This window comes from Strix uralensis, chromosome 4 (assembly GCF_047716275.1).
Source record: "Strix uralensis isolate ZFMK-TIS-50842 chromosome 4, bStrUra1, whole genome shotgun sequence".
Lineage (NCBI taxonomy): Eukaryota > Metazoa > Chordata > Aves > Strigiformes > Strigidae > Strix > Strix uralensis.
Window position 1 is genome coordinate 82,127,196 of NC_133975.1, and position 13,170 is coordinate 82,140,365.

A 13,170-nucleotide genomic window follows, 5' to 3' on the forward strand; every position below is an offset into this window, starting at 1 on the left:
TGGGGTTTTGATTGTTTTTTTCTTCTCTTCAGAGGTATTCAAAGTTTTGTGTGAAATGCAGTTCCATTTTCTTCCTGACATTTTGAGGTTTATTAATCAGTAAATCCAGAAGAGCTAAAGCATTCTTAACTTTGGTTTTATAGATACAGCACGTCTCAAACACGCTGTAGTTTAAACATCTTGCTAGTTCTGGTAACAACTGGGTTTACAGACCATTTCTGTTTCCTCATTGTTCAGGGAGGCTTATGAAATGATGAATCACATAGTAATGAAAAGCTAAATCGGTGCATAATTAACAAAAGATTGGCCCTCTGGAAGAGTACTCAAAAGGCTCCTTTCAGAGTTCAGTGCGTTCGCAGAAGCATCGCTCTACCAGCGCAGTAGTAATGCTTTTGCAGTATGTGAGAAAGTGCATGGAATGATGAAGAGGCTGGTTTTGAATAAGTGGTACATTGTTTACATTTTCTTGAAGGAGCCTTGCTTTTCCTTATTAAAAAGATGATTTACTGGTAAAATGTTTCATATCCTATTCCTGTTTTTTGCTTCCACCATTAATCAAAGAGTATATCAATATCCAATGCAGGTGCTTTGTTCTACGTAGTGCAAACTTGGTTATGGGGTAACTAATTGAAAACCAGTTCACCTCAGTCAACCTTTTACTGTAACTGCGAGCTCTCTGCATTTCATGGGATCTGCTGAAAACTCTAGGCAAGCTCAGGACAGGTACCAGGGCTATTAGATTTTTTTCCTCTTCCCTTGGTCTGAGTGAGAGAACTTTAAACAGTTAATGATGGCAAGATGCTCTGCCAACGTGCATTCTAGTCTAGAGAATCTTGCTTAGGTTATATCAGTGAACACTCAAGCCTCGAGGCCCTCTTCCCTTCTTACAGCTTTGTGGAAGTTAAAGGCTCTCGATGAACTGGGTGCTGATGGAGATAACTGCAAAAGGAGGTCTTGTAAAAGGTTTGGAGAAATTTGGATTGTCAGTACTGGGAGTGTTGCGTACTCTGTAATCCAAATGAGGGGCGTTTTTCTTGGTCTGTTGAAAAAAGTTGTCTGCCTTTAATGTCTGGGCTGGTGTTTGCTTTCTGTATGAGAAATGCTTAAGTGTTTTTGGTGAAAAATATTTTTGTTGTAAGGAAACTGAGTGTTCAATTTCAACGTTGGTATTTCTGGCTCTGTTTCATCATGACTTTGCAATGCGAGTAGACAGGAAAAATATTTTTGACTGTTCTGTAATGTGCCAGAGCAATTGATACTAAGGGGAGTAAGAAGTCAAACTTAGACAAAGGTTATTCTGTCTCCTGCCTTTTAAGTTTTCTTCAGTAAATTTGGGGTTCTGAGGTATGTTGGTACCGCAATTATATTGCATCCTTGTTGGCTGTAATATTGTAGATTTCGCTGGGTGTCCCTGGATGTAAGAGTTACCTCAGTCAAGTATGTCAGCAGCCCACCTGTAATGGTGTAACTGGGTCACCCAGGGAAAGAAGACGAGGGTGAAGCAGCTGTTGAGTCCAAATCAGTTGTACTGCTGTAGATCGTGTCCTCTTTCTGAGAGGTGAATATAACATGTTGAACTAAAGTTCTGTTAGAAAAGTACTGTAATCTTTTATGCTTCCTGGCTCATCGGTGAAAACTCCTGGAGGTTAGCTGGGAGGGAGAAAAATGTAAGTGAGCAGAGAGGTATTGAGACTTCAGGTGTTTAGCAGGCTATTCTGTTTTTTCAGCACTGACACAAGTGATGATACCAGAATTTGGATTGCATGCTTTATTTGATAATGAACATTGTGGTTTTACTGTGACCGTTTTACTGCAAGGTTTGTATCAGAAGTGTGGATGGAGATTCGTTTTTATGTGCAGTCTTGAATGAAAAGTAGATTGCCTCAATAACTAGCTAATCCATTTTGAGATAATGTCACGTTCTATAGTTTAGTGCAATACTGCAGAGTTAATGCATTTCTCCCTGTTAAATGTGTTTCAGTAAACGATTTAATAACCAAATTAATGCTTAAGTGACAATTTATGAAAAAAAAAAATCCCTAGTAACTACTGCTGTTGTGTTCAGGAGGATCTCAAGAGAGGAGAGTAAGGCCTTGGAATGCGAGCAACGTGGAAGGCTTCCTGGTATCGTCAGTTTATCGAGGGAAGGTTTAACAGGGCAGTTCTACTTCCTAGTCCCTTCTAGATTTTACACACATCGTTCTGTACGTGCTGTTCACCCCTGTGGGATGTTTAGGTGCAGCAGATAGTAAAGGAGTCGGTCCTAAAAGCAGAACTCTTGTTAGAGAACTTGCTCTGGTATCTCGTCTTTACCCCATTATGTGCAATCTCAGTCTTTCGGGGCTCTGTGGGGTTTTCATCTTGCAAGAAAACTTGCGATTTCCATTTTCCTCTTCATTTGTCACATCCTGCCTCCCTGAACGATGACTTAATTTCAGCTATGAATATATCTTAGAGCATGCGTTGTGAAAACCAGTACAGTGATGAATACTGCAGCAGGAAAACAAAAACGTGTAATCTCCATAGTAATACTCCTTCTTTGCAAAGGAAGGTGGTAGTTCGTAGTGATCCTTGTAAGCTGAATTACTTTTTGATGCATCCGTTTTTCTCTTGTTTTAGGTGTTTGGAAATGCTCCTCCAAGTACAATGACAGAAAAATTTTCTGACCTCCTGCAGTTTACTACTCAAGTGTCACGACTGATGGTGACTGAAATTCGACGGAGAGCATCGAATAAGTCCACAGGTATTGCATGGGGCACAAGCTTGGGCTTTGTGAGATGTGCATCGTGAATTTCAGATCAGTCAGAATACTATGAGCTACCATCCAGAGCAGCTGTGCAGGCTCAGAAATTGAAGTCTTCACAGCAAAAATGTGTGGCCTTACCTTTCTTTGGGCTGAGAGAGAGAGGAGGAGGAGGCTAGAGTTTTCCTCTCCGGGTTATGGAGAAAACTGAATTCCACAAATTGAGAACACATCAAAGAGAGAGGAGTGAGCTAAGTTGCATCACCTGCTAGTAGAAGGAGACCAAAAACATGCATGTGCACAGCTGCTCTATCTTGCCTGAGGCGAGTGTTGGTGGTGTGTTTTGTCCCTTGGATATGTTAACATTCCAAAAACATGCATTTTAGATTAGCTGTTGGCCTGGAAGCTAATAAGGTGTGAAAGTACAGCAAGTCCCACATTCGGAACAACACCGCTAGCTCTAGAAAAACGTTAGTGGACCCCTCTTTTGCTCTGTTTATTAAATGTCAGGGTGAGATTTGGTTCTGTTGAACCCTGGATGTGTCAGAAGCTGATCACATATTGGGATTTGCATAACTGAGAACAATGTACCAAGAAGGCATGTTTCATTAGCTTTCCTCTTTGATTTCCTCTTCTGTAGAGGAGCACTTCTGAGAAGTATCAAGTTTTTGTTTACTAGATAATTTTAAGATCTCTACTGGCTTCTCAGTTTGGATTTAGTGGTAAATAAGGAAATAGCAGGCTGGAAAAGGCTGTGCAAATTATTACGCATGAAGTCAGGAGTCACAAACTGTGCCAATTACAATTTCTTTCCATTTTAAGTAGAGTGACTAACAGAGAAACATTCCAGATGGCTAAACAGATATCATAGACAAAACCTGTTCCCTATGGGTAAACAGGCGCAAAACGTCTTTTCTTTGGTTATTTAGGGGAAATGAATGTCCAACAGCCGTGCTGGCAGAATGGTGGTGCTCATTTGACCTTTTTTATGGGGAACATCTGTTATGCCTGCTAGTCAGTTGGATTCTGCTAAGAATGGCCATTTTTGTGTGTTTATTACTTAAGCCATACCTCTGCTTGTTGCTCCGAGATCATCCAGTTGTCATCCCTGAAACCTCACAAGTCAGAGACAGATTTTTTTGTTGTTGGTGGGTTTTGGGGTTTTCTTGTTTTCTACTCCACTTGGAAGCTTAACCACAATGACTTAAAAGACAGTTTGGTACTTTCTAAGCTTTAATGTAACAAGTACCAATGTCTTTATTAAAACAGTCATTTTTCCTCAGTTACCAAGATTACTATTACTTTTCAGACCTCATGTAAGAAGGCCTGATAGGTCCATGTTCTGCAGTTGCATTGTGACTCTTGGTGGGACCAGGACGTTGCAGTTTGCTCTCCAAGAATGACCAATTAACAAGCTGTTAAAACTTACAGTTTGCAGACTTCTTTGTTTGAGCTAGATACACGTTTCCTGCAATACTGAAAACAATAATGGAAATTTTTGGCTTTTTAGAATATACTTTATATTAAAGGTATAATATGGTGTCTATGGATTGTGAAGGTTCTTGCTTTTTTTTTAAAAAAACTTCCATTCTTTTTGTGTACCAAACAAAAAGATACAGCATTATCTTAATAGCTATTAACAGATAATTATATCCCCTAGCATGTTTTTAAAAGTGAAAAAGTTCAGTAACAACTATATGCAGGAAGTGTCTCTGGTAATGTTCAGCACAGATTCCTGATGGTGTAATGTCAACAAAATTGCTGAGCTTGTGTTAGAGACAAGCTTTCTGTACAAATGTTATCAAAAGTCAACTGTAGATAGTTAACGAAAGGCAAGAAATTCTACAAGAACTTGCTTTCTACCTATAAGAGACAAATGCATTGGCAGTATTTTAGAGTTGGGAATGTGATATGATTAAATCTTACCTGTTGGTGTGTTGGGATTTTTTGGCTGGTTCTCTCCGCTCCCCATCTCATAATGGAGCACAGGGCAATTTTTTTCATCAGGCCTTTGAATATTTATGCTAATAGCTATGTGAGTAATGCCTGCCGTCGTGGAGGCATATCTCAGTTATTCTTGGCAGATTGTAGTAGTTTTCTACTACTCTAGAACAGCATTTAATGATTCAGTAGTAGCTGTGCCAGTGCCCTATCTTAAGTAGTCTCTGAACGTTGCCGTTGTAGTTACATGTTCAACTACAGTTTCAACTTATTTCTCTAGTATGGATGTAACCTTGGAGTAAGAAAAATGAAGCAGTTACGATCGAGTTAAATTATCTTGTATGTCTCACTCTTTGCTGTACAACAGTGACAGTTTGCAGGTGACAGCAATAGCCGTATCTGTGAGGATTAGTGCATGGTTTGCTGCTGTATCTATTCTGTTTTTGAAGGTGGTAGGGCTGTGGTTGAGATAGCTGTATACATCTGAGATTTGTAGCTGCCAAATTTTCCACAAATAAATCCAGTTTTGTGTCTGAATTGATCAAAAAGTTTTGGTGGTACTATGCTAAACTATATGTTCAAGCATCTATTTCAAGCGTAGTTTCAATTCTGAAATAAACCTTTCTTTGGGAGCAAGTGCATCTGGCTCAGGGCTGAAAAAGACTTCTTAAGGGACAGGGAGAGCTGGAATCTTGGTGGAATAAATCTGGCTACTAATGGCTACGTTGGCTATTGCTGCTGGAGGGGAAGCAACACTTTTATTTCATTTTTCAAAACACATATGCTGGATGCAACTCTTTCCTCCGTGATTTTGCAAATATTTCCACTGCTTGTCCTAGAGTGTTTGGCACATCATCATAATTTTGACCCACTGCAAAGATAAGCTTACAGCAGGGTAGGTTAGTTCAGACAATTCCTCTGGTACGGCCAGCAGGACTTGGGTATTGTTTCAGGGTGTCTAGCCGGGCTGGCAGATGGTGGAGTGTGGTCCCCAAAGTCCCCTCCGTGGAGGTGGCTGGTGTGCAGGTAGGCAGGAGAGCTTCTCTCTCCGTGCCACAGGTGTCATGAGCTGAATAGCCTGGGGCCTTTTGGTTTATTATTTCAGTAAGTACCTGTACCTCATACATGAGAAATAGGTTCACGTTGCAAACTTAAAGGTAAGTGCATAAAGCTGGCCTCCCCTCATCAAACTGTGAACCCACGTAACTGAGGGGTGGGTTCCTGACGGTGCTCACTAACAAACAGAAAGCAAGAAACAGGGCAAGTACAGAGTACACCGTTCTCTTTCACTCTTAGCAGCTTTTCATATTTTCAGCAGTTGAGGGTGTGGAAACCTTATATCTTGTAGTGATTATTCCATGTTTACTGAAGTTGGCTTCTAACTTACATTGTCTGCACCTCAAGCACACCAAATGACATACTGACAGCTCCTGTTATTTAATGTATGAGAATATATAAACATTTGATATCACATGGAGGTTCAGAATGATTCCCTTAGTGATGGAAAATCCTGCAATGTGGAAGGGCCTTCCCCAGTCAGAATATGAATAAGGGGTTGTGGGGAAAATCCGTGAAAACTCTTCAGAAGCATAGAAAGTTGAAGAATGAGAAAGAAAAACAGTTCATCACAGGGCTGGAGTATTTTAACCTCCTTTCAAGGTCAGTTTCAAAATTGGGGATTTTTTTTTTTTATGATCTCATGTGTAATAGTCTGTGTACATCACTGTTTTATGCACCTTTTAAAATCAATTTAGTTGTGTCTTGCTTCATTGATTTCAGTCGTTTCATTCCATATTTGCCACGGTCTCTGTATGTATTTGTCTCATTATGTACTATTTAATGCCAAATTTATTTTACCATACCTCTAGACTGTTCAGCTAATCACTTCTACCTCCAAAACCAACGTTTTCAGTTACTGTTTATAACCTCTGAATGTTGTGATGATTTGGTTTTACACATTTTTTTTGTTTGGCTGAGTTTTTTGGTTTTTTCCCCCCCGCTTTCTTTCTCTCCCTCTTAATTTCACCGATTTATTCAAACTGTTTCACCAGTGAAAATTCTTTTAATCTCTTCAGGCATTTCTTTAACAGATCTGCTAAAAGACTATCATTATCTCATCTTCAAACCACTTTGGGAGACCAAATTGATAAACATTCATCATCATAATGTTTAACCATTGCAGAAAACCACATAAGTGGTTTGTATTTGGCCTCTGACAATGACTACTTTTATTCTTTTTAAAATTCCATTGGTCTGCAGACTCTGTTTTTATTGTTCATTTTTACTGCAGTTTACCTCTGTCTCATCAGCAGAACTAATTTTATGTTTGTCTTAAATACACAAGAGTTAGTGTTATTTGTTATCTCACATTTTGTATAAGTTACTGATGGCAGTTAAAGGAAGCTTCTTATCTTCTACTACTAAGTAGCCTTTCAGGTTCCTCCCATACTGTAGTCTGAAGTTTTCCTGATAGTGTTACTTTGTGGTGTCTACTCTTGGAGGAGTTGAGGATCTTTCTTGCTAAAATAAGTGGACTTAGGGACTCCTTTCAGACTTTTTTGGTACGTTAGTTAACTTCTTCTGTTGAGAAAAAGAGTATTGTTGGAAATGATCTTACATGCTGTGACTACACATGTCTTGTTTTTTTCATTACACGTATGTGTTTTTCCTGTCCTGTGGGTGACTTTGCTTTGCGAGGTGATTCTGTTTTGAATTTACTGAAAATGCTCTGAAAGGGAAGCAGTGTCCTATCAGCTACTCATCAGGAGGCGGTTCTGATCAACGACTACTATATCTTGTTACTTTTCATTAACCTTCAATTTAGTTTTGATGCTCTTTACCAGATCTTATGCAAGGCAAGTGTAGTGCAATGTAGTGCCCTTCCAAGAGATCCTAGAAAGCCCGTTTTTCTTTTTTTTCAGCTGGGTTAGTGAGGCTAAATGCTGGCACAGTTGAGTTTATCTTTGGATGAGCAGCTCTCCGTTTCTGCACACTACAAAGGCATCAGCTACTTCATATCTGTGGCTTGTGACGACAGCACTGCACTGTTCCTGATGATTGAAAGAAGACTTTTTGCCATCCCAGTTTTCGTTTGGGCTGATACTTCTCTCTCACTATCTAGGCAGTTGGAACGATTCATATTAACTCTTAAGTATCTGACTGTGTTTCCAGGCATTTCCCATGAGAAGTACTAGAGACTTCTTGAAGGCTTGATTAGAAAAGGGGTGCCTGACTTCAACTTGCTCCCCAGCACCCCCCTGGGGCACCCACCCATATCTCCCACTCTGCCCACCTCCCCCTTGGGCGTATGCACAGATATTTTTTCACTAATACTCCACTCTAGGATAAGAAGAAACTATACAAAAGCCTGATGACATTATTATATGCTGTTCATCGTACTAGAGCATCTAACTGAAAGCTTCACATACTGAATTAGTCCTTAGTGCTGTTGCTATAGGCAATAACGTTGTTTGTAATGCAGTGCTGCTTTTTGCTAGCAATCCAAATGGGTCTAATTCCATTGCTCTCCATCTGCTGCTTTTCTGAAGTCCAGGATGCAAAGCACCCATGGCATCTCTTACGTATGAGGCAAATTCTGGTGTTTTATTCTACCAAGGCTCTATCCCATACGTACTGAATCCATGCTGAAAAATCTGACTACATGTAACCACATAATCGTGGTGATATTTATGCGTACGTGCTTGCACAGTTGTCAAGATATAAATACTTACATAATATTTTATAGGTTTTCCTCTCTGCTCTTCTGCTGTTTTACTAGCTAGCATATCCCAATCCTAGATTTTATGGTTTGTTCTGCAGAAGCTGAAGGGCTAAGGACATCTGGGTGGGGCACGTAGAGGATGTTATATTAAAAAGATGACTTGAGCACTTCAAAACCAGGGGAAAGGTACAAGAAATAAATTAAGATTAGTGCTGATGATAGAAATTAATCTTAAATGATAGTCCTATCAAATTTGCTCAGAGCAGATGACAGGAGAACTTCTTCCTGCACTTAAAATGCTGTCTGTGTTTTAGGTAGTGCTTAATTAAGACTGACAGTTTTGAAACTGTTATTTATAGTGTTCAACTGCTATGCCATTTAGGATGCCAGCAGCATGACAACTTTTTCAGGAGCATCTGCTTAACCCCTGAGTCTCACTTTCAAAGACGACTTAAAAGAGCCCAAGTTCCATAGGTGGCTTTTGGAGACTATGCCTGAAGGAGTCTGCGCACAGCCTGTTTGGTACCAGTCATACCTGCTTACAGTCAGAGACTGATTGCCCAGCTCTGTGGTCAAAGACAAGGGGAACAGGCCTATTAAATTGCACCTAATGCTGGGCTGGTGAGGCACTGTGGAAACGGCGTGTGCTTTAGACATGCTTGGCACTCAGAATTTAGGAAAGGGGCTTTTTCCGGGAATTCTGGCATTTTGTGTGTGCCTCTAGCGTAGGATCTGTGGCTGTGGCAAGGCTGCTGTGCTTTCTAAAATGGTCTGCTCATACACCCAACCATCCAGTCAATGGTTTTGGAAGACGAAAGTGCCCACCAGGTACTTCAGGTCAGCATGCTGGGGAGTTGTGGTATGTCTCTGTTTGTGTGACTTTTAAAAATTGCCTTACCTTTCACCTTGGTATTTCAAGCTTTGTTTTATCTTGGTCAGTCTCATGCAGGGATTTGGTAGGTGCTTCTCCTTACTTCAGCACCGGAATTGGGAAAGCCAGTGATTTGAACAAAAACCTGTTACGGGAATAAGGCTGCAAAACAAAAACATAGTAAAATAGCCATTGCACAAATGAACCAAATCCGGGTTTTGACCTTAAATATCTCCCTCTTTCTTTATATTTTTTCTAGGATTATGACTATAAAAGTGTTTCTGGGCTTTAGAGAAAAATACATCCTCCTTGTACTGGAAGGGAGTGAAACTGACACCAGCATGGGTGATGTGAAATCCATGGGTGACGTGCAATCCATGGGTAACGAGTGAGATATCGAATAGACCTTTTTCAGTATGAGAGAAAATTGTAGAATAGGAGAGGTCTCTTGTCTGACCTCCTGCTCACAGCCAAACCAGCTGATCCTGTTGTGTCTTGAAGACCTCCAAGACTGGAGACAGCACAGCCCCTCTGGGCCCCATTTCAGTGCATCTCTGTCCTTAGGATGGGAGGAAATTTCTCCATATATGCAGTCTGAACCTCTCTTGATTTAAGCCTGTTGTCTCTCGTCCTCCCGCCATGCCGTGCTGCAAAGAGTCCAGTGATAGCTCCCCCCACCACGGGCGCTGAGGCTGCTACTGGGTGCCCCTGAGGCTGTCCCCTCTCCCAGCTGAGCAAGCCCTGGTTCCTCAGCCTCTCACAGGGTTGCTGCTCCAACCCGCAAACATCTTGGTGGCCTTCAGCTGAGCTCCAGGGCAGGGGTGGAGTCCCCATCCCTGGAGGGGTTGACGAGTTGGGTTGAGCCAGCGCTGAGGGATCTGGTGGAGTTGAGAACGGTCAGTGTGAGGTTCATGGTTGGACTGGAGGAGCTTCAAGGGCTTTTCCAACCCATATGATTCTGTGATTCCTGTTGATAATTGTCTTCCTTGTATTGCGTTGGGATGGAAACTGGATGCAGCATTCCGTGTGTGATCTAACGAGTGTTATGCAGAAGGGGGCAATCACTTCATCTATCAGTTGTCTTCCTGTTGATAAAAGTGTTTCTTGACTTCTGTTACGTGGATTCGCCAGTGGCTGATGGCTTTGACTCTGTATGGTGGTAGTATCTCTTGGGAAAAGTTAATGGTAGGAGTGTAAAGCAAACTACTGTAGACATCTTCTAGAATCATCTACTTTGCAGGTTTACTAGTCCAGCTCTGCTTACAGGCTGGTGCTCCAGAAAATTATCTTTTCAGTGTAGTCAGTGCTAGAAGTTTGATAAGTACTTTGCCATATAAAATGTGTTTACTTTAGAACAAACTCCTTCACAGGTATGTGCTGGGGAATCTTGACAGCAGATGAAGCAAACAAACCAAGATTGGATTTTTCCTCAGTTGCTGACTTATTCCTCCATTAGTTCCTTTTTTAAGCAGTATTAGGCACCTTCCTTTTCTGTCCTAGTTGACACTAAAAGCACTGAAGATGACTGATATGCAGTTACTAATGAAAAATGGTTATAGGTTTCCCTTAGGGGTAATGGGCAGTCATCATGACTGGTATTATAGGTTTCTTAACATAAGTGTGTATTCAGACAGCAGTGAAATAGGATTGCATTTTCTGTTGATTTACTTGTTGAGGCTGATAACTTGTTTACTAGTCTGAATATTTATCTTTGGCTCTGACTGATACACAAGAGCATCTGATCCCAGAAGTAGTCATAAGAATTAGCCATAAGTTGTTAGCGTTTTCATTTTCCAAAAAATGTAGGATGGGGATGTAGTAGTTGCTGATTTTAGTCTTAATTTTACTTTTTGTTCCTGTTTTTTGTTCCTTTTGTCTTTCTGCACCTCTCCTTCCCTCCGATCTTTTCCCATTATCCTCTGTACTGTTGCAGTGTGCAGTGGGCTTTTTTTTTTTAAATAAACTGAATATCAGCTTTTCCTGCTGAGAGCACTAAGTGATGGTGTCTTCATGTCTCTGGAGAAGAGTATGTTGTATTTGATAAAGCAAAAATACTCAAGCAAAAGTTGCTGCATGTTACTGAAGTCTGTGTGCTGGTTTAAAGGGTGATGCATGACCTAAAAATGTACTTTTTGCAGCCTTGCTAAAGCGTGTTAAAGCCAAGTACATGTGGAAGACTGGAATTTGTGTCTGGGGAGTGTAGGCCTAAGCCTAGTCCTTTTTTGCAAGTGGTGCTGCAGAGGTGAATTCATGCTCAGCGCTCGGGACTGCTGAGGGGACATGTTCCCTTCTGCAGACTATCAGACTGAATTCTTAGTGCATTTTTTTAACTGCCCCCCCCTACAGAGGCTGCAAGTCGTGCCATAGTCCAGTTTCTGGAGGTCAATCAAAGTGAAGAAGCAAGTAGAGGTTGGATGCTGCTCACCACAATCAATTTACTAGCTTCATCAGGACAGGTTAGTCTTTAACAGCAAGTCTAAAAATACATTGTGGGGTGGGAGAGACAAAAGCAATAAAATAATGAACTGCGTGAATGTTTACTAAAGGATGTTGTAACTGTATTCTGCTTTATATGTTAAGATCTTTTTTTTGTTATACTGCCACAGAACTTCTGCTTTAGCTCCTTGTGGTTTCAGTTGCCTAAAAAAATCATTGTTTTGTAACTTTAATTTGTAATGTTCTTTTGAATTACACACACAAATTTTACTGTTCCCCAAAGGCCTCTCTCGCATGCTGCTGCTCAGTGCCCCGTGAGATGCATGTCACGTACAGCACCTAAATCACTCAGGCTTTGAACTTGGGCTCCCCATTCAAGGAGGGCAACAGCAGCTGCAGTGATGAGCGGGTGGTATCGGGAATCTTTACTGCCTCTGCTTTTGATGCTGCCCTCCATCAGAGAGCTGATCTCTGGACAGCTGCGTGGTTTGCTCTTTTTGCTCTAATCTGCCTTTAGAATTCAGCACATCATCTTCTCTCTGTTTAGTATGTCACCACCCTCCACCCAGTTTGCCTTTTCTTCCCACTGATGCTTTCTTGTTTTTACTACCTTGCTCCTCATGCCTGCTTATACCTTCTTGCCAAGTGAGAGCATAAATTGAAAAGCCCTCTTCCCACTCCCATTTCTACTGCTACAAAGAATAGATAGCTAATGAGGGCTTGGCTGAAGGTCTTGTAATTAACTTGTAAGCTGTTGGCAGAGACTGTCAGTTTTTGTTTCTGTCTCGTGCAGTGACTGCTCCGAACTGTGGCTGTTAAAAGCTGTTGTCATGTAAATAAATTATGATCCCATTTTTAAGGCTACTGTTTAGGTAGGCGTTCAAGAATAGATGGTGAATCTGTACTGCTGTGTGGACACCTCACCAAGAACCAGCATTTGAGTCAGCTGCGTTATAGGAGCGTGACTTTTTGCATATAGTAATATGCTGAACTGTGTTTTTGCTCTGTTTTCTTTTTCCTCAGAAAACTGTGGACTGCATGACTACAATGTCGGTGCCTTCCACACTTGTTAAATGTCTGTATCTGTTTTTTGACCTTCCACATGTGCCTGAGGTAGTTGGAGGAGCACAGAATGAACTACCTCTCGCAGAGCGCCGAGCGCTACTACAGAAAGTCTTTGTACAGGTAAGAAAGGTAAAATAGGTCATGGAATTCCAGAGAAATGGAAATGCTTCATGTGAGAAAAGTCCAGAAACTTCTCACTTGAACCAGGTTTTGCTCTTTCTTGATTCTTCACAAACTGATGGCTCAGAGTAAGACGGATTGTCCTGCAAGCACAGTTGAGGTTAAATTTCCACTCTCCCTGTGGTTTTTGTCCTTGGCAAATATCTCCTCCACAAAAATGCATGCAACTGCTCCATGCAGCTGCTTAAAAGGAGCAACATGTTGACTGTTACT

At 41.1% G+C, this 13,170-nt stretch overlaps 1 protein-coding gene across 7 annotated transcripts in view; it reads left to right on the forward strand.

The window, feature by feature from the left end:
• The window catches only part of WDFY3 (WD repeat and FYVE domain containing 3), a 185,105-nt gene that overhangs the window by 61,136 nt on the left and 110,799 nt on the right, over positions 1-13,170 (forward strand). For all 7 annotated transcript variants that reach the window (XR_012628813.1, XM_074867444.1, XM_074867448.1 and 4 more), the window contains 3 exons: positions 2,620-2,743; positions 11,623-11,732; positions 12,736-12,897. Coding sequence is in view for 6 of the 7 variants with exons in the window: in XM_074867444.1 (XP_074723545.1) it covers positions 2,620-2,743; positions 11,623-11,732; positions 12,736-12,897 (396 nt within the window). In the remaining variant the exon portion in view is untranslated. The remainder of the gene's footprint in view (positions 1-2,619; positions 2,744-11,622; positions 11,733-12,735; positions 12,898-13,170) is intronic.